At 39.0% G+C, this 21,111-nt stretch overlaps 1 protein-coding gene across 7 annotated transcripts in view; it reads right to left on the bottom strand.

The window, feature by feature from the left end:
- The window catches only part of SIMC1 (SUMO interacting motifs containing 1), an 88,350-nt gene that overhangs the window by 24,978 nt on the left and 42,261 nt on the right, over positions 1-21,111 (bottom strand). For all 7 annotated transcript variants that reach the window (XM_036995112.2, XM_036995111.2, XM_036995113.2 and 4 more), the window contains 2 exons: positions 18,170-18,322; positions 16,228-16,356 (listed from right to left, as the gene is read on the bottom strand). In XM_036995112.2, the coding sequence (XP_036851007.2) occupies positions 16,228-16,356; positions 18,170-18,322 (282 nt within the window). The remainder of the gene's footprint in view (positions 1-16,227; positions 16,357-18,169; positions 18,323-21,111) is intronic.

Raw genomic sequence — 21,111 nt, 5'->3', positions numbered from 1 at the left:
TTGACATTTTTGCAAGGTTCAGGTCAGTTTTTTTTTTTCCACAGAATCTATCTCATTTGGGATTTGTCTGATATTTTCCCATGATTAGATTGAGGTTATTCACTTTTTTTTGGTCAGGAATACTGCAAAAATCATGTTTTGTTTTTCTCAGTATATCGTATCAAGAGGCACATGATGCAATTTGTCCATTGGTGGTTTTAACTTTGATCATTTGATTAAGGTAGTATCTCCACTGCAAATTTATTATTTTTCCTTTTATAATTAATGAGTATCTTGTGGGAATATACTTTGAGTTTATGCAAATATCTTGGTACCCCACAGATTTTCACCATTTTAGTGTCCATTCACCCCTGAATAACTATTATTATGATGACTGCCAAAGGACATTTTTTCTTCCTAATTCATCATTTCTTCTTATATTTATTAGTTGGCTTTAACTATAGGAAGAGGGTCTCTTCTCTTTTTCCTTTGTTCCTAGCAGTAGTACAATCACAAATTCTTATTTTATTCAATAGTTTATAGTATTTTACTATCAGTATTTATTTTGATGATCAAATTATCCCAAATTTGATCAGAAGTCCTTTAAGCTGGCTACTGTGTCTTCTGACATGTTCTGAACATTCTTTGAACATTTCCTTATTTTCTGGCACAAGATATTCCATGCTACCTTGTACTTTTTCCTATCTCAGCTCTGGAATCAGCCATTTCCTCAAGGAACTCTGGTTCCTTTTACAGGAAATTGCTGTTTAGAAACAAAGATCTGAGTACTACCAGGTGTGCTCATTACTACTAAGGAGCAATTGTTTCTATGCTCTTTTAGTGGGCAGAGATAGGAAAAAGACATATGTACACACACAGACTATAAATGTTTATATATATATATATATAAACATATATATAAATGTGCATATAAAACACTCTCACACACCTACATCTATTCTGTATCTATCTATACATCTATATTTATTAGAAACTGCAAGTTCATACTGATCCCTCCAATTCCAATCCAGCACTACAGGGTTCCTTCTATCCTTTACCCTTTTCACATGTGTTAACTCTCTTCTCTGACAGTGAGAAACGTGGCTCTCATTGTCCACAATACATTTGTTTAATCCTAGAATATACGTTAAGATAGTTTTTGAATTATTACTCATACTTCTGTGAAAAAGAAATCTACTAACTAGAGTTCAATATTTACAGTTCATTTTGTCTTTAGCTTGTGAACATTTAGTTCAAAGACTGTGTTTTAAGTTACTTGGACAGATTAGTGGTTGGTAGGGATGGGGGAAGATTGATGGTATGGTATAAAAGGGTAGCACAAGGGATTTTTGTGGTGATGAAACAGTTTTGTGTATCCTTATTGTGATGGTAATTACAACAATCTAGACATGACAACATTGCATAGGAACACACATAAATGAGTGCATAAAATCATTTTTTTCACTTCTTTTTAATTTTGGTACCATTAATCTACAATTACAGAAAGAACATTATGTTTACTAGTTCCCCCCTTCACCAAGTCCCCCCCACAAACCCCATTACAGTCACTGTCCATCAGCATTGTAAGATGCTGTAGAATCACTACTTGTCTTCTCTGTGTTGCACAGCCCTCCCCGTGCCCCCAAAGCACAATACATGCTAATCGTAATGCCCTCTTTCTTTTTCCCCGCCTTATCCCTCCCTTCCCATCCATTGTCCTCAGTCCCTTTCTCTTTGGTAACTGTTAGTCCATTCTTGGGTTCTGTGATTCTGCTGCTGTTTTGTTCCTTCAGTTTTCCTTTGTTCTTATGCTTCACATATGAGTGAAATCATTTGGTACTTGTCTTTCTCCGCCTGGCTTATTTCACTGAGCATAATAGCCTCTAGCTCCATCCATGTTGTTGCGAATGGTAGGATCTGCTTTTCTCTTAGGGCTGAGTAATATTCCATTGCGTATATGTACAACATTTTCTTATCCTTTCATCTACTGATGGACACTTAGGTTGCTTCCATTTCTTGGCTATCGTAAATAGTGCTGCGATAAACATAGGGGTGCATCTGTCTTTTTCAAATTGGGCTACTGCATTCTTAGGGTAAATTCCTAGAAGTGGAATTCCTGGGTCAAATGGTATGTCTATTTTGAGCATTCTGAGGAACCTCCATACTGCTTTCCACAATGGTTGAACTAGTTTACATTCCCACCAGCAGTGTAGGAGGGTTCGCCTTTCTCCACAACCTCGCCAACACTTGTTGTTGTTTGTCTTTTGGATGATGGTGATCCTTACTGGTGTGAGGTGATATCTCATTCTGGTTTTAATTTGCATTTCTCTGATGACTAGCAATGTGGAGCATCTTTTCATGTGCCTGTTGGCCATCTGTATTTCTTCTTTAGAGAACTGTCTATTCAGCTCCTCTGCCCATTTTTTAATTGGATTATTTGCTTTTTGTTTGTTGAGGCATGTAAGCTCTTTATATATTTTAGATGTCAATCCTTTATCAGATCTGTCATTTATGAATATGTTCTCCCATACTGTAGGATACCTTTTTATTCTATTGCTGGTGTCCTTTGCTGTACAGAAGCTTTTTAGCTTGATATAGTCCCACTTGTTCATTTTTGCCTTTGTTTCCCTTGCCTGGGGAGATATGTGCATGAAGAAGTCACTCATGTTTATGTCCATGAGATTTTTGCCTGTGTTTTTTTCTAAGAGTTTTATGGTTTCATGACTTACATTCAGGTCTTTGATCCATTTGGAGTTTACTTTTGTGTATGGGGTTAGACAGTGATCCTGTTTCATTCTCTTACATGTAGCTGTCCAGTTTTGCCAGCACCATCTGTTGAAAAGACTGTCATTTCCCCATTGTATGTCCATGGCTCCTTTATCAAATATTAATTGGCCATATATGTTTGGGTTAATGTCTGGAGTCTCTATTCTGTTCCACTGGTCTGTGGCTCTGTTCTTGTGCTAGTACCAAATTGTCTTGATTACTGTGGCTTTGTGGTAGAGCTTGAAGTTGGGGAGCAAGATCCCCCCCCCACTTTATTCTTCCTTCTCAGAATTGCATTGGCTATTCAGGGTCTTTGATGGTTCCATATGAATTTTTGAACTATTTGTTCCATTTCAGTGAAGAATGCTGTTGGCAATTTGATAGGGATTGCATTGAATCTGTATATTGCTTTGGGCAGGATGGTCATTTTGATGATATTAATTCTTCCTAGCCAGGAACATGGGATGAGTTTCCATTTGTTAGTGACCTCTTTAATTTTTCTTAAGAGTGTCTTGTAGTTTTCAGGGTATAGGTCTTTCACTTCCTTGGTTAGGTTTGTTCCTAGGTATTTTATTCTTTTTGATGCTACTGTGAATGGAATTGTTTTCCTGATTTCTCTTTCTATTAGTTCATTGTTAGTGTATAGGAGAGATACAGATTTCTGTATGTTAATTTTGTATCCTGCAACTTTGCTGAATTCTGATATTAGTTCTAGTAGTTTTGCAGTGGAGTATTTAGGGTTTTTTATGTACAATGTCATGTCATCTGCAAATAGTGACAGTTTGACGTCTTCTTTACCAATCTGGATTCCTTGTATTTCTTTGTTTTGTCTGATTGCCGTAGCTAGGACCTCCAGTACCATGTTGAATAACAGTGGGGATAGTGGGCATCCCTGTCTTGTTCCTGATCTCAGAGGAAAAGCTTTCAGCCTCTCGCTGTTCAGTATGATGTTAGCTGTGGGTTTATCATATATGGCCTTTATTATGTTGAGGTACTTTCCCTCTATGTCCACTTTGTTGAGAGTTTTTATCATGAATGGATGTTGAATTTTGTCGAATGCTTTTTCAGCATCTATGGAGATGATCATGTAGTTTTTGTCCTTCTTTTTGTTGATGTGGGGATGATGTTGATGGATTTTTGAATGTTGTACCATCCTTGCATCCCTGGGATGAATCCCACTTGGTTATGGTGTATGATCCTCTTGATGTATTTTTGAATTTGGTTTGCTAATATTTTGTTGAGTATTTTTGCATCTATGTTCATCAGGGATATTGCTCTGTAGTTTTCTTTTTTGGTGGGGTCTTTGCCTGGTTTTGGTATTAGGGTGATGTTGGCTTCATAGAATGAGTTTGGGAGTATTCCCTCATCTTCTATTCTTTGGAAAACTTTAAGGAGAATGGGTGTTATGTCTTCTCTGTATGTCTGATAATATTCCGTGGTAAATCCATCTGGCCCGGGGGTTTTGTTCTTGGGTAGTTTTTTGATTACTGAATCAATTTTGTTGCTAGTAATTGGTCTGTTCAGATTTTCTGTTTTGTTCTGGGTCAGTCTTGGAAGGTTGTATTTTTCTAAGAAGTTGTCCATTTCTTCTAGGGTTTCCAGCTTGTTAGCATATAGGTTTTCATAGTATTCTCTAATAATTCTTTGTATTTCTGTGGGGTCTGTTGTGATTTTTCCTTTCTCGTTTCTAATTCTGTTGATGTGTGTTGACTCTCTGTTTCTCTTAATAAGTATGGCTAGAGGTTTATCTATTTTGTTTATTTTCTCAAAGAACCAGCTCTTGATTTCATTGATTTTTTCTATTGTTTTATTCTTCTCAATTTTATTTCTTTCTTCTCTGATCTTTATTACATCCCTCCATCTGCTGATCTTAGGCCTCATTTTGTCTTCTTTTTCCAATTTCGATAATTGTGACATTAGACTATTCATTTGGGTTTGTTCTTCCTTCTTTAAATATGCCTGGATTGCTATATACTTTCCTCTTAGACTGCTTTTGCTCCGTCCCACAGAAGTTGGGTCTTTGTGTTATTGTTGTCATATGTTTCCATATATTGCTGGATTTCCATTTTAATTTGGTTGTTGATCCATTGATTATTTAGGAGCATGTTGTTAAGCCTCCATGTGTTTGTGAGCCTTTTTGCTTTCTTTATACAATTTATTTCTAGTTTTATACCTTTGTGGTCTGAAAAGTTGGTTGGTAGGATTTCAATCTTTTTGAATTTACTGAGGTTCTTTTTGTGGCCTAGTATGTGGTCTATTCTGGAGAATGTTCCAGGTGCACTTGAGAAGAATGTGTATCCTGTTGCTTTTGGATGTAGAGTTCTATAGATGTCTATTAGGTCCATCTGTTCTAGCGTGTTGTTCAGTGCCCCTATGTCCTTACTTATTTTCAGTCTGGTGGATCTGTCCTTTGGGGTGAGTGGTGTGTTAAAGTCTCCCAAAATGAATACATTGCATTCTATTTTCTCCTTTAATTCTGTTAGTATTTGTTTCACATATGTCAGTGCTCCTGTGTTAGGTGCATATATATTTATAATGGTTATATCTTCTTGTTGGACTGAGCCCTTTATCATTATGTGATGTCCTTCTTTATCTCTTGTTACTTTCTTTATTTTGAAGTCTGTTTTGTCTGATACTAGTATTGCAACACCTGCTTTTTTCTCTGTTGTTTGCATGAAATATCTTTCTCCAACCCTTGACTTTTAATCTGTGCATGTCTTTGGGTTTGAGGTGAGTCTCTTGTAAGCAGCATAAAGATCTTGCTCTTGTATCCATTCTGTTACTCTGTGTCTTTTGATTGGTGCATTCAGTCCATTTACATTTAGGGTGATTATTGAAAGATATGTACTTATTGCCATTGCAGGCTTTAGATTTGTGGTTACCAAAGGTTCAAGGTTAGCTTGTTTACTAACTTACTGTCTGTCCTCACTCGCTTACTGAGCTGTTATAAACACAGTCTGATGATTATTTCTTTCCCTTCTTTTTCCTCTTCTTCGATTCTTCATATGTTCGGTGTTTTGTTCTGTGCTCTTTTTAGGAGTGCTCCCATCTAGAGCAGTCCCTCTAAGATACCCTGTAGAGGTGGTTTTTGGGAGGCAAATTCCCTCAACTTTTGCTTGTCTGGGAATTGTTTAATCCCTCCTTCATATTTAAATGATAATCGTGCTGGATACAGTATCCTTGGTTCAAGGCCCTTCTGTTTCATTGCATTAAATATATCATGCCATTCTCTTCTGGCCTGTAAGGTTTCTGTTGAGAAGTCTTATGATAGCCTGATGGGTTTTCCTTTGTAGGTGACCTTTTTACTCTCCCTGGCTGCCTTTAATACTCTGTCCCTGTCCTTGATCTTTGCCATTTTAATTATTATGTGTCTTGGTGTTGACCTCTTTGGATCCCGTCCCTCGGGAGTTCTGTGTGCCTCCGTAGTGTTAGCAACTATTTCCTCCCCCAGTTTGGCGAAGTTCTCAGCAATTATTTCTTCATAGACACTTTTCATCCCCTTTTCTCTCTCTTCTTCTTCTGGTACCCCTATAATGCGGATATTGTTCCTTTTGGATTGGTCACACAGTTCTCTTAATATTGTTTCATTCTTGGAGATCCTTTTATCTCTCTCTGCATCAGCTTCTATGCGTTCCTGTTCTCTGGTTTCTATTCCGTCAATGGCCTCTTGCATCTTATCCATTCTGCTTAAAAATTCTTCCAGAGTTTGTTTCACTTCTGTAATCTCCCTCTGGACATCTGTGATCTCCCTCTGGACGTCTGTAATCTCCCTCCGGACGTCATCCCTTAGCTCTTGCATACTTCTCTGCAGCTCTGTCAGCATGTTTATGATTTTTATTTTGAATTCTTTTTCAGGGAGATTGATTAGGTCTGCCTCTGCATATCCTTTCTCAGGTGTAACTATCTTGGACTTTACCAGATTATTTTGCCTTTTCATGGTGACTGCAGTGGCTGTAGGCAGGTTGCAGGTGTGTCAGCTGGGAGAAGAAAGTCCTTTCCTGCTTGCTGGATGCCTTGCCCTTCTCCGCTGCCTGTGACGGCTACCTGCACTCCTGGAGCAGCCACCAGGTTAATCTCCTAAGCTGCTGTGGGCAGGGTGTCTGTCAGAGCAGTGTGGATCTCTGTGGGGAGTGGCAGGCACGCCAAGTGCGCTCCTCCATGCTAGCGGCGACCCTGCCAGGCAGCTGTGTGGCAGCAGTGGCCCTTGGGTCTGGCCTTTGGGTCTGTGCGTTGGGTGGGCTGGGATTCCAGTTGGTTCCTGGGAGCACGCCTGCTCCCTCTGGCTCAGCTGCTGGTGCATGCGGGGCTTTTCCACGCAGGCTTCTACCGGGCTCTGGCTTCACTGCCGCCGGTGTGCATGAGCCACGCCCGGGGCTGTTTGATCGTGCCACTGCGGGCTAGCCCTGCGGTGCACGTATCCACTCTCGGTTCCTTCTAGCGCTTCCGTCCCTGGTGTGCACTCCCACTCTCCTGCTACTGGGCCTGTGTGTTGGGGTCTGCACCATTTGGAGGAACGACTGGCAGGCTGCCTAGTTCTGTAAGGGGCTTCAGACCTGCACTACGTCCATTTAGGGCGCCTAAGTTTCCCCGGTATTCCCAGCTGCCTGGACAACTTCATCCACTATGGGGTCCTTGTCTCTTTAAGACTTGCAGAAAGCACTTGCTTTTCTTTTGTCTCAGGGGCGTCGGTTGCGAGGACCTGCCCACAGGTTTTGCTTTTCCATTTCTCTAATATCCAGCACCCCATGCACCTTGTGTCTGCGTTCCAGGTGCGGATTTCTAGAGCTGGTTGTTTAGCATTCCTGGGCTTTCACTCCCTCTCTATTTTGACTCCTTTCTTCCCGCCGGGTTTTGGGGTGGGGGAGCATTTAGGTTCTGCCTGGCCGCGGCTTGTATCTTACCACCTTTGTATGATGCTGAGTTCTTGCAGATGTAGATGTATCCTGGCTGTTGTACTGCATCCACTGGTGTCTCTTTTAGGAATAGTTGTATTTATTGTATTTTCATAAATATATATGTTTTGGGGAGGAGATTTCCTCTGAACTACTCATGCCACCATCTTCCCGTGATCTCCCCATAAAGTCATTTTTATGGGTGAAATCTGCTATATTCTGTGGATTGTACCAATGTCAGTTCCCTTCTTGTGACACTATAGTTATGCAAGATGTAATCACTGGGGAAAAAACAGGGTGTAGGGTACATAGGACCTCTTTGTATTAGTTTTTGCAGCTTCCTATGAATCTATAATTATTAAAAAATAAAAGGTGGGAAAAAAAAGTTACTTGCGCTTGTCCTTCCCTGTCACCCACTTTCGTTATTAATTTAAAGCAAGCTTTCTTCAACGCACTGCTATAAGCTGCAGCCTATGGTACTGAGCTGCTCTGGCTGAAAGAACACTATGCTTTCTGCTTCTATCAAGTAATTTGCTTCTAGAAGATAGTATGAACTCTTCCTAAACAAAGACCCAGAAGACTTTTCTATATATATGTACTTTAACTCCTAGAAATAAGTATACTGTGAATAGGCCTTGTGACCAGCTTCAGAGGAAGATGTAGAACAAGTTGCTTTCATTGCATCAATGGAAGAGTGAGAGTTTGGTATTCACTTAAAGTGTTTTTATTTGCAGACAATATGATTGTGTATGTGGAAAATCCTAAGGAAAGCACAAAAAAAATTCCTATGAGAGTAAGTGAATTTGGCAAGGTTGCATGATTTCTATATACTATCAATGAGCAATCAGAAAATATAGGTCACATGGGTTATACATAAGCCAAAACTCGTGGAATGATACAAATATAAATTAGTTTATATAATCTAATTGTATGTAAACTATACTAAACTTTAAGGAATTTAAAAAATGTGGTAAAGGCCATATAAAGTATCTTCTACTATAATTTGGGTGATTGCCAATTTGCCCCTTCTGAGAGTTTTAAAATAGACCATGGTATTATTTAAATTATTTTTGTCTATGTTAAGTCTAAATTTGTTTACAGTTATCCATTCCTTAGATTTCCCATCTCTCACCAGCATCCAGGTTTAAATGAATGAATGGTATGGGAGTTGGACCCAAATGAGATACTCCTGACAAAGTGATAGAGAAAGCCTGTTATTCATATGTGCTTCCTTGTCTGACCACTGTAACATACTGCCTCCTTTGAACACTGAATTTGGGATGAAGAAGTCTTAGGTTTAAATTTGGATTCTGAATTTGATAAGCTGTGTAACCTTGGGCTAGTTATTTAATCACTTTGAGTATTTTTCTCATTCATTAAGTGGGAATAACATTATAAAGTTTCATGAAAATGAGAGGATATGACAATGACTGGCACATTGTAGGGACCTAATAAATATTTGTCTTCGTTTTAGCAGGGGTATGTTAATTAAATCTTTATTACAACATTATTTGATATGATATTTTCTTCTAATAGAGGAATCAGAACTGTCCAAAAATAGTCTTATATGCCAACTGGGAGCTTAGGGGATGGGGATGAAAAGCAGACATGGAGCTAACGGGGATAATTTCCCCATGGATCACCACTGTACAATGGTTCTTTCACAGTTATTTCCTGTACCACAACTGTTCATAAATCCATATTCATTCATTAATTTTTCTTCCTTTGGATTCTAAAATTACTGGTTCAAAGAAGGAATCATTGGTTATAGGCAGGAACTCTAATTTCTTTATCTCCTCCTAGAAGGATATTTACTAATTAATGCTTAGAGATACTGAATTCCTTATTCTTACTATCTATAGAATGCTACAAAGTCCAGGCCCTACTCATTCTATGTCACTCCTCCATCCTCTAATATTGGACAGGCCTTCAGTGAATATTTATACCAGGCACTATACTATGGTGGAGGGTCAGGGAAGAAGGGTCAGCTGAACCTCTAGGGATAAGTAAAGTTGCTAGGCAAATACATAAAGTAAGCAAATTTAGACTCCATTTAAATCATCCTGCCTCTTCCCAAGAAATTATGCCTTAGTTGCAAATAATTAGCTGAGAAGCTTTTTCTTTCTGATAGTTAGAGAGACAGAACTTTTCCTCTATCTTTGTTTTTCCCAATTTAACTACAGTTTGGAGTTTTCTTTTGAAATTCTGTTCCCAGAAGAAAAACAAAAACAAAACTAAGACTCAGAGGGGCTCAAGATGGCGGTGTGAGTAGAGCGGCAGAAATCTCCTCCCAAAACCATACATATATATATTTTAAAATACAACAAATACAATTATTCCTAAAAGACAGACCAGAAGATACAGTACAACAGCCAGGCTACATCTACATCTGCAAGAACTCAGCATCTCATGAAGGCGGTAAGATACAAAGCCGTGACCCGGTGGGACCCGAGCACTCCCTCCACCCCAGATCACCAGTGGGAGGAAAAGAGTCAGAGTGGGGAGGGAGTGGGAGCACAGGACTGCTAAATAACCAGCCCTAGGAATCTGCACCGGGAGCACAGACACACATTGCATAGTGTACTGGATATTAGAGAAACGGAAGGGTAGGGTCCGAGATGGAGACTGTGAGCAGGTCCCACAGCTGGCTGCCAGGGAACAAAAGAAAAGCGGGGGCTTTTTAAAACTCTTAAAGGGACAAGGGATCAACAGCTGAACAAAACTGTCCCAGCACACAGAGCCCAGCAGGCTAGGAATCTTGAGGAACTTCAGGTCCCCTAGCCCCCTGGTGGGGTAAAGCAGCCCCAAAGCCCCTCACAGTGATAACCAGCCTGCCATTTGTTCCCCCTGGCTGGCGCTGCAAGCGGACCGGCTAACCTGCCATAGCTGTGTACCAGCTGGAGAGCGGACCTGCCCACAGCAACCACACAGAGTCTCTTCCCAGTGTGCAGCTAACCGGGACACGCAGCAGAAGCCAGAGCAAGGTCCAGAAGGCACAAAGGGGCACCGTTCTCACAGGAGAACACACCCAGCATGGCTGCAACCCCCTGCAGTGCTCTAGGCTAGCCCGAGGGTGGCCCTGCCCACTGCAGCTCAGGAGATTATCCCAGATGCTGCTCCTGGTGTGCTAGAAGATGGCACAGACAGCAAAGAAGGGAAAGGTGACCAACAAGCAGGAAGGACTTTGTTCTCCCAGCTGACACATGTGCCACCTGCCTGTGACCATGTCTATCACCATGAAAAGGCAGAAAAATATGGTCCAGGCAAAAGTCACTCAGACAACCCCAGAGAGGGCCTGGTAAGATAGATATAACCAATCTTCCTGAAAAAGAATTAAAAGTAAAAGTCATAACCATGCTGATGGATGTGCAGAGAAATATGCAAGAGCTAAGGGATGAAGTCTGGAGGGGAATAACAGAAATGAAACAATTGATAGAAGGTCTTAATAGCACACTGGATGAGGTGCAAGAGATTGTTAATGGAATAGAAATCAGAGAACAGGAATACAGAGAAACTGAGGCAGAGAGAGATAAAAGGATCTCTAGGAATGAAAGAATATTAAGAGAACTGTGTGACCAATTCAAATGGAACAATATTCACATTATAGGGGTATGGGAAGAAGAAGAAGAGAGAAAAAGGGATACAAAGTGTCTTTGAAGAAATAATTGCTGAAAACCTCCCCAAGCTGGGCAAGGAAATAGTCTCTCAGACCATGGAAGCCCACAGATCTCCCAACACAAGGGACCCAAGGAGGACAACACTAAGACATATAATAATTAAAATGGCAAAGATCAAAGACAAGGACAGAGTATTAAAGGCAGTCAGAGAGAGAAAAAAGATTACCTACAAAGGAAAACCCATCAGGCTATCATCAGACTTCTCAACAGAAACCTTATAGGCCAGAAGAGAATGGCATGATATATTTAATGCAATGAAACAGAAGGGACTTGAACCAAGAATACTGTATCCAGCACAATTATCATTTAAATATGAAGATGCAATAAATAATTTCCAGACAAGCAAAAGTTAAGTGAATTTGCATCCACCAACCATCTCTACAGGGTATTTTAAAGGGACTGCTCTAGATGGAAGCACTCCTAAGGCTAAAGAGATGTCATCAGAGAAACCAAAATCACAGCAAAGAAAGCAGACCAATCAAATACTAACTAAAGGCAAAAAAGTAAAATCAACTATCCACAAAATCAGTCAAAGGAAACACAAAAGAGTACAGAAAAAAACCTAACACATAAAGAATGGAGGAGGAAGAATAAGAAGGGAGAGAAATAAAGAATCATCAGACTGTGTTTATGATAGCTTAATAAGAGAGTTAAGTTAGACAGTTAGATAGTAAAGAAGCTACCCTTGAACCTTTGGTAACCATGAATGCAAAGTCTACAATGGCAATAAGTACATGTCTATAGATAATCACCCTAAATGTAAATGAATTGAATGTACCAATCAAAAGACACAGAGTAACAGAATGGATACAAGAGCAAGATCTTTATGCTGCTTACAAGAGACTCACCTCAAACCCAAAGACATACACAGACTACAAGTGAAGGGATGGAAAAAGATATTTCATGCAAACAATAGGGAGAAAAAAGCAGGTGTTGCAGTACTTGTATCAGACAAAATAGACTTCGAAACAGAGAAAGTCACAAGAGTCACAGAAGGACATTACATAATGATAAAGGGGTTAGTCCAACAAGAGGATATAACCATTATAAATATATATGCACCTAACACAGGAGCACTGACATATGTGAAACAAATACTAACAGAATTAAAGGAGGAAATAGAATGCACTGCATTCATTTTAGGAGACTTCAACACACCACTCACTCCAAAGGACAGATCCACCAGACTGAAAATAAGTAAGGACACAGAGGCACTGAACAACACACTAGAACAGATGGACCTAACAGACATCTACAGAACTCTACATCCAAAAGCAACAGGATACACATTCTTCTCAAGTGCACATGGAACATTCTCCAGAATAGACCACATACTAGGCCACAAAAAGAGCCTCAGTAAATTCAAAAAGATTGAAATTCTACCAACCAACTTCTCAGACCACAAAGTATAAAACTAGAAATAAATTGTACAAAGAAAACAAAAAGGCTCACAAACACATGGAAGCTTAACAACATGCTCCTAAATAATCAATGGATCAATGACCAAATTAAAACAGAGATCAAACAATATATGGAGACAAATGACAACAACAGCACAAAGCCCCAACTTCTGTGGGATGCAGAGAAGGCAGTTCTAAGAGGAAAGTAAATAGCAATCCAGGCCTATTTAAACAAGGAAGAACAATCCCAAATGAATAGTCTAAAGTCACAATTATTGAAATTGGAAAAAGAAGACCAAATGAGCCCAAGGTCAGCAGAAGGAGGGACATAATAAAGATCAGAGAAGTAATAAATAAAATTGAGAAGAATAAAACAATAGAAAAAATCAATGAAACCAAGAGCTGGTTCTTTGAGAAAATAAACAAAATAGATAAACCCTTAGCCAGACTTATTAAGAGAAAAAGAGAATCTACACACATAAACAGAATCAGAAATGAGAAAGGAAAAACAAGACGAACTGCACAGAAATACAAAGAATTATTAGAGAATACTATGAAAATCTATATGCTAACAAGCTAGAAAACCTAGAAGAAATGGACAACTTCCTAGAAAAACACAACCTTCCAAGACTGACCAAGGAAGAAACACAAAATCTAAACAGACAAATTACCAGCAACGAAATTGAATTGTTAATAAAAAAAATAACAAAGAACAAAACCCCCAGGCCAGATGGATTTACTGCAGAATTTTACCAGACATATAGAGAAGACATATACCCATTCTCCTTAAAGTTTTCCACAAAAACAAAAGAGGAGGGAATACTTCCAATCTCATTCTATGAGGCCAACATCACTCTAATACCAAAACCAGGCAAAGACATCACAATAAAAGAAAAGTACAGACCAATATCCCTGATGAACATAGATGCAAAAATACTCAACAAAATATTAGCAAACCAAATTCAAATATATATCAAGAGGATCATACACCATGACCAAGTGGGATTCATCTCAGGGATGCAAGGATAGTACAACATTCAAAAATCCATCAACATCATCCACCACATTAACAAAAAGAAGGACAAAAACCACACGATTATCTCCATAGATGCTGAAAAAGCATTCGACAAAATTCAACATCCATTCATGATAAAAACTTGACAAAATGGGTATAGAGGGCAAGTAAGTACCTCAACATAATAAAGGCCATATATGACAAACCCACAGCCAACATCATACTTAACAGTGAGATGCTGAAAGCTTTTCACCTAAAATCAGGAACAAGACAAGAATGCCCACTCTCCCCACTGCTATTCAACATAGTACTGGAGTTCCTAGCCATAGCAATCAGACAAAACAAAGAAATACAAGGCATTCAGATTGGTAAAGAAGAAGTTCAACTGTCACTATTTGCAGATCACATGATATTGTACATAAAACACCTTAAAGACTCCACTCCAAAACTACTAGAACTAATATTGGAATTCAGCAAAGTTGCAGGATACAAAATTAATACAAAGAAATCTGTTGCTTTCCTATACAATAACAATGAACTAATAGAAAGAGAAATCAGGAAAACAATTCCATTCACAATAGCATCAAATAGAATAAAATACCCAGGAATAAACCTAACCAAGGAAGTGACAAACCTATACCCTGAAAACTATAAGACACTCCTAAAAGAAATTGAAGAGGACACTAACAAATGGAAATTCATCCCATGCTCTTGGCTAGAAAGAATTAATATTGTCAAAATGGCTATCCTGCCTAAAGCAATCTACAGATTCAATGCAATCCCTATCAAAATACAAACAGCATTCTTCAACAAACTGGAACAAACAGTTCTAAAATTCATATGGAACCACAAAAGACCCCAAATAGCCAAAGCAATCCTGAGAAGGAAGAATAAAGTGGGAGGGATCTTGCTTCCCAACTTCAAACTCTACTACAAAGAAACAGTAATCAAGACAATTCGATACTGCCACATGAACAGATCCACAGACCAGTGGAACAGAATAGAGAATCAGATATTAACCCAAACATATACGGTCAATTAATATATGATAAAGGAGCCATGGACATACAATGGGGAAATGACAGCCTCTTCAACAGCTGGTGTTGGCAAAAGTGGACAGCTACATGTAAGAGAATGAAACTGGATTATTGTCTAACCCCACACACTAAAGTAAACTCAAAATGGATCAAAGACCTAAATGTAAGTCATGAAACCATAAAACTCTTACTCTTAGAAAAAAACATAGCCAAAAATATCTTGGACATAAACATGAGGAACTTTTTCATGAACATTTCTCCCCAGGCAAGGGAAACAAAAGCAAAAATGAACAAGTGGGACTATATCAAACTAAAAATATTCTGTACAACAAAGGACACCATCAACAGAAAAAAAAGACATCCTACAGTATGGGAGAATATATTCATAAATGACAGATCCGATACAGGCTTGACATCCAAAATATATAAGGAGCTCATGTACCTCAACAAACAAAAAGCAAATAATCCAATTAAAAAATGGGCAGAGGATCTGAACAGACACTTCAAAGAAGAAATTCAGATGGCCAACAGGCACATGAAAAGATGCTCTACATCGCTAATCATTAGAGAAATGCAAATTAAAAGCACAGTGAGATATCACCTCACACCAGTTAGGATGGCCAACATCCAAAAAACAAACAACAAATGTTGGCAAGGATGCAGAGAAAGGGGAACCTTCCTACACTGCTGGTGGCAATGTAAATTAGTTCACCATTGTGGAAAGCAGTATGGAGGTGCCTCAAAAAACTCAAAACAGAAATACCATTTGACCCAGGAGTTCCACTTCTAGGAATTTACCCTAAGAATGCAGCAGCCCAGTTTGAAAAAGACCGATGCACTCCTATGTTTATCGCAGCGCTATTTACAATAGCCAAGAAATGGAAGCAATGTAAGTGACCAACAGTAGATGAATGGATAAAGAAGATGTGGTACATATACACAATGGAATATTATTCAGCCATAAGAAGAAAACAAATCCTACCATTTGCAACAACATGGATGGAGCTAGAGGGTATTATGCTCAGTGAAATAAGCCAGGAGGAGAAAGACAAGTACCAAATAATTGCACTCATCTGTGGAGCATAAGAACAAAGAAAAAAAAACTGAAGGTACAAAACAGCAGCAGAATCACAGAACCTAAGAATGAACTAACAGTTACCAAAGGGAAAGGGACTGGGGAGAATGGGTGGGAAGGGAGGGACAAGTGGGACAAAATGACATTACTGTTGGCAGACATAATGTGGGGGGGCGTGTCCAGGGACGGCTGTACAACACAGAGAAGACAACTAGTGATTCTATAGCATCTTACTAGGCTGATGGACAGTGACTGTAATGGGGTAGGTGGTGGGGACTTGATGATGGGGGGAGTCTAGTAACCATAATGTTGCTCATGTAATTGCAGATTAATGATACCAAAATAAAAAACAAAAACATAAAAACAAAACAAAAACAAATTCTCACCTTTGACTCCTCTCAGGAATGTCCAGCACAAACCCAAACATCATCTCAGCAATTTTATTGGAGCTGCAGGTGGGGGTCCTGTCCACTTCCACGGCTATGGACAGCATCCTCTGCAGTTGGCACACAACCCTGAGTCCAGAACACAGAGCACATGTGAGTGGAATGGTTGACGGACAGCCACCTGGATGGCTGAGCTAAGGCCCCTCCCAGTGTACTAAAGGAGCCTGCAAGAACACACTCAGTCAGGGAGAACTGCTCAAGCTGTCAGAATGCTTCTATTTAGCACTTTCACCTACTTGAATCCCTTTGCCAGATCATACTATCTGGACCTTTCAGAAAAAAAATGAGGTAAAGCTGTGGTTGAGGTGTAAAGCAAGCTGCTTTGAAGCTTAAAAATAGGAACATCTAATTTTAAGGATCTAGAGAAATTTAAGGATAACTTCTCTATTTTACAGATGAATAGTTCTAGAATGAGTAATAATTATTTGACTTTCTTTGACATAGAGAAAATACGTATTTACTACATAGTTTTCTCCTGTTACTAGTTCCTTTACAATTACAGTTAGTTTCTAAGTTAAATCTCAGAACTTCAACTGGTGGAATGTGACCCTCTTTCCCACAGGCCCAGCTGTGGGAGATAACCAGGCTCATGTAACAGAAGGAATCTGGGCAATCCTTCAGAAAAGTGAGCCTGGCTTAAAGTCAGGCTTTTCTAACATGAATTATTATTTGTGATGGAAGAAAGGGCTCTATTTGTGGAAAATCTGCAGCAAGTCATATTAATAGGTGAACCAGGGGCTCTGGCATCAGATTCTGGCTCTGCAATGATGAGTTGTTCAACTTTTGACAAATTATTAAATTGCTCAAAGTCCAATTCTTATCTCTGAAAAGAGGGAATAAAACCACTTATTTCATAAAGTTGTGAATGCTGTGTAAGATATCTGGCAGATAGGCATTCAGTGGTAACTGGTAGTACCTACTGTTGTTAAGATCATGATAAATTGTTTATTAGTAGGCTCTATTTTTATTTCTACTAATATTTACTTACCCTAAATTACTATTATTATATGAGATTAGCTTCCACTGAAAGAGCAGTGTGCCTCTCTTTTGGGTCTATATACTAGGGTTTTGTTCCAATCTGCTAAGCAAATGCTTCATTGTTCCAAAATATTCTTCCTTTAGATACAAGATTGTCTCCTAAATTAGTTAAAATTCACAGGCCTTATATGCTAATCAAGTTGGTACAACTATATTACAATATAGCATTGTGAGTTTAGGCACAAATCCTATATTTGAAATGTCAAGTGTGACTGGCTTTATCAGTTTGGTTGACAAACAATAGTCAGTTACTTGTGCAAGGGAAGCTCCAGCTCTAAAATCTCAGTGTCTCTTAAAAAATGCCAAGACCATTCTCAGTTCCATAAAAGAAATGCCAGGAAACTCTTCCCAGTGTGTTCTGAGATAATGGGACTTGCCCTGGTCTAACCCATTTGCTCTTATAACCTGCTGGAATCTTCAGGTTGAACTGCTATTCTTCTCCCAGGACTGGAGGGAGAGGTGTAGGTCCTTGAGGACTAGAGGCCGCTGGAACACCCACTACCATGTCTCCTCTTCTTGGACAGCTGAAGAGCTGAGTAGCAATCCTGTATTGTCTCTTGGAATCCAGGAAAGGGAGGACAGTATGTCCTAGCTTTATCTTGTTTCAGCTTTGTGAATTTGTATTTACTTAGTGAAGTCCTATTCATCTGGGGGAAAGTCTGCTTTTATTTTACCTTTGGCATTAGAAATTTAGCCTTTAGTCACACTATGACAGTCTTTAGTAAGAATCAGTCTACGTTATAAAAGCTTGTTAACTGTGGGGAAACTGCTTTTAGGGAACGATGCTCTTCTCTAAAACAGTATATCCCAACAGTCTCAGGAAAGAACTTCTGCCTGCCCTTACAGCTGATTGGTGCTCTTTGTCAGGTTAGGCTGGGGAGAAGGGAGGTTACTGCTGGTCTTCAAGATTCCTGTTCTTGAAGAGGTCTGACTCCCATTTGGGGACTGTGTTAATCCATCTTCAGTTACTACTCTGACCAACCACTTTATAACATCCCTGCAACGGAAAAAAGACAAAGAAAAAGTTTAAACTTAAGTCTTATCGTGAGGTGCTGAAAACTGCAGTCTAACTTAACCTGGGCTCCTAGACCGCTACGTTTCCCTAAGGCAACAAAGAGGGCACTTAGGCTATTTTCAATATTTAAACATGTCTAAAGGAAACCCCACATGTAATTGTAGTAAGGTTACAAAAGCTAACTGAAATATCAACATTTTTTCTTAGTTACTATTATTGAAAGTTACCACTGAAGTCAAAGAGTACCTGTGTCTTCCTGGCCAGGAACATTCCTTGTGTAGGTGGAAAGTCGGACTGGATGACCACAGAAGTCCTTTCTGGCTTTCTATTATTAGGTGTCATCTATTAATGCTAATGACCAAGGTTTAGAGCAGTAGAGTCATACTTTATAGAGGGTGTAGGCTCTAAAAGTTAGTAAGGTAAAAACATCTCATCTAGGCAAAATTACTTTGATGAGCATTTAGGTAACCCAGGTAAAAATGGTGGACTGAATACACACATCTAATTTTGTTGTCTCCTAAAATCCCACTCATACTAGGGTAAATACTTTTCAAAAAATTACATAGAAAAGGGAGAAAAGGAGAAGGGGACAATAACAGTTAAATTTTGGAAGCTGTAAGGTAAATTAAGTATATTCACAAAATAGAATACTACAGAGTGGTGAGAATAAATAAGCTACAGTGATATGTAACAATATGGGTACAATTCAGTACTCTACCACATTAAATGAAAAAAGCCCAATGGATTACATCCATCATGATATCCTTTTATATACAGCTACAAAGAACTGCAATAAAAATAAGCAGTAAAACTACATAAAAAGGAAAGGAAATGATGAACATTCAGGGTGTTGATTACTTTGGGCGCAGGAAGGTACAAAAGCAGGTGGTGGGAGATGGATGTGTGGTAAGATGTAGGTAATTGTCAAGGTCCCAGGCTTTGATTTGGGGGGTGGGTTAAGAAATACTCTTTATAAAATCAAAGAGAACCAATTAAGTAAAGAAGGCAAGTGTGTCATGTTTTAAGGATAATGTTTAATGTAAGTCTTTCACTTTTGCAAGGGGCTAGAATTTAACTGACTTTGCAGACTATGAAAGCTGAATCCTAAACCAGAAGTAGACAAGCGCAATCCTATTTAATCCTATATACTAAAAAAGGAAAAAAAAGGGATCTTCAATAAGCCCGCAAACAGCAGTAGAAGTCTTCTCTGAAGTGAGGTGAAAAGGGAAAAGTTAAAATAAGTATGATGGCCTGTAAGCTGTTTAAGAAAATTTTGGAGCCTTAGATCTTCTCCAAACCTGCAGACTACCAGTTAATTCTGTGGAGATGTGGGGCTCGGTGGACTGGTTCACTGAGCATAGGTGGGAGGCAAAGGCATCCAAGCAACACCAGGGCCCTGAGTAAACATGTGCATGCTGAGTGCAAAGGCCCTGGCCATCTTTCCACACCCATCTTCCAGAGACCTGGCATCCCAGCCTTTATCCTTCAGGTAGGAAATGGGAAGTCTTCTCTGGAAAACCCATCCAGAGGAAAGACCTAAAAGACACTGACACTGCCAAGTCAGTTCCACCTTCCAGGAAGCTCAGAAATGGCAAGTCCTCCCAAGCACTCAGAGCTTCCCTCAGCTTTTGAGTTTGTCACCCTTAAAGGTGGATAGACTACCAAAGTTTTCTGGACATCTACGGAAATATTCTAAGATGAGAGATAAAGACCAAAATAGCCCAAACTAATCCTTCCCTCCCTCCAAAAAAGCAATCTGGAGAGAACAGACATTATGCAGAGAATAAGCAAAACAAAAGCTATCAATGGTATTGTCAAAGATATGAGAAGATGCTGATGGATGGTGACTGTAATGAGGTATGTGGTGGGGACTTGATAATGGGGGGAATCTAGTAACCATAATGTTGTTCATGTAATTGTACATTAATGATAGCAAAGAAAAAAAGATATGAGAAGATATGGATCCATGAAAGAAGAAAACAAGAACAGAACACTATTAATTATTTTTAAAAAGGACTATTTAGAGAAAAAGTAAAAAAAAGGGATCTTGGAAATTAAAAACTAACAGAAATAAAAACTCTATTTTCTAGGAATGAAGAATATGTTTCTAGGCTGAAATGGCCCACTAGACGCCCAGCACAATGGATGAATCTTAGACCTACAGGAAGCATACTTGGGAAAAAGATTCTATAAACTCCCAGAGGAAAAAACTAGGGCATATACAAAGAATCAATAATCAAAGTAGTAGTGTATGACTTCTTACCACCAATTCTGGAAGCTAGAAGAAAATGGATGATTTCCTTCAATGTTCTGTAGAAAAGTTGTTTCTAACCTAAATATCTACACTCAGTTATCAGTCAATGTGTGGGGAAATAACGATGTTTACAGACATACAAGATCTAAAAAATTTTACTTCTCATATTCTTCTCTAAGATGGTATTCCTTTAAAATGAGGGAGTAAACCAAGAAAGAGAAGACACAGAACAAACAAACAAACAAACAAACAAACAAGAGATCCAACACTGGAAACAGATGAAAGGAATTCTCACATTTATAATGAAGAGTAGTAAAGAGGACAATCAGTCCAGGTTGAAGAAGGCCGAAAAGTTCCACCAGATCTTCAGGAAGAAGAAGTTGATAAGACCACTCAGTGTTTATAAACATTTTGAGAGGAGATGTAGACCAAAGAGCAGAGAATTTGGGGTTGACTTCCAATATGCACAGAGTACAAGGAAACTAAAAACAATGCAATTATTAAAGGAAAACAAAGG

This window comes from Manis javanica, chromosome 1, assembly GCF_040802235.1.
Source record: "Manis javanica isolate MJ-LG chromosome 1, MJ_LKY, whole genome shotgun sequence".
In the NCBI taxonomy this organism is placed as follows: Eukaryota; Metazoa; Chordata; class Mammalia; order Pholidota; family Manidae; genus Manis; species Manis javanica.
The sequence above is the reverse complement of the archived record's forward strand: the minus strand, read 5'-3'. Positions and strand labels throughout refer to the sequence as shown.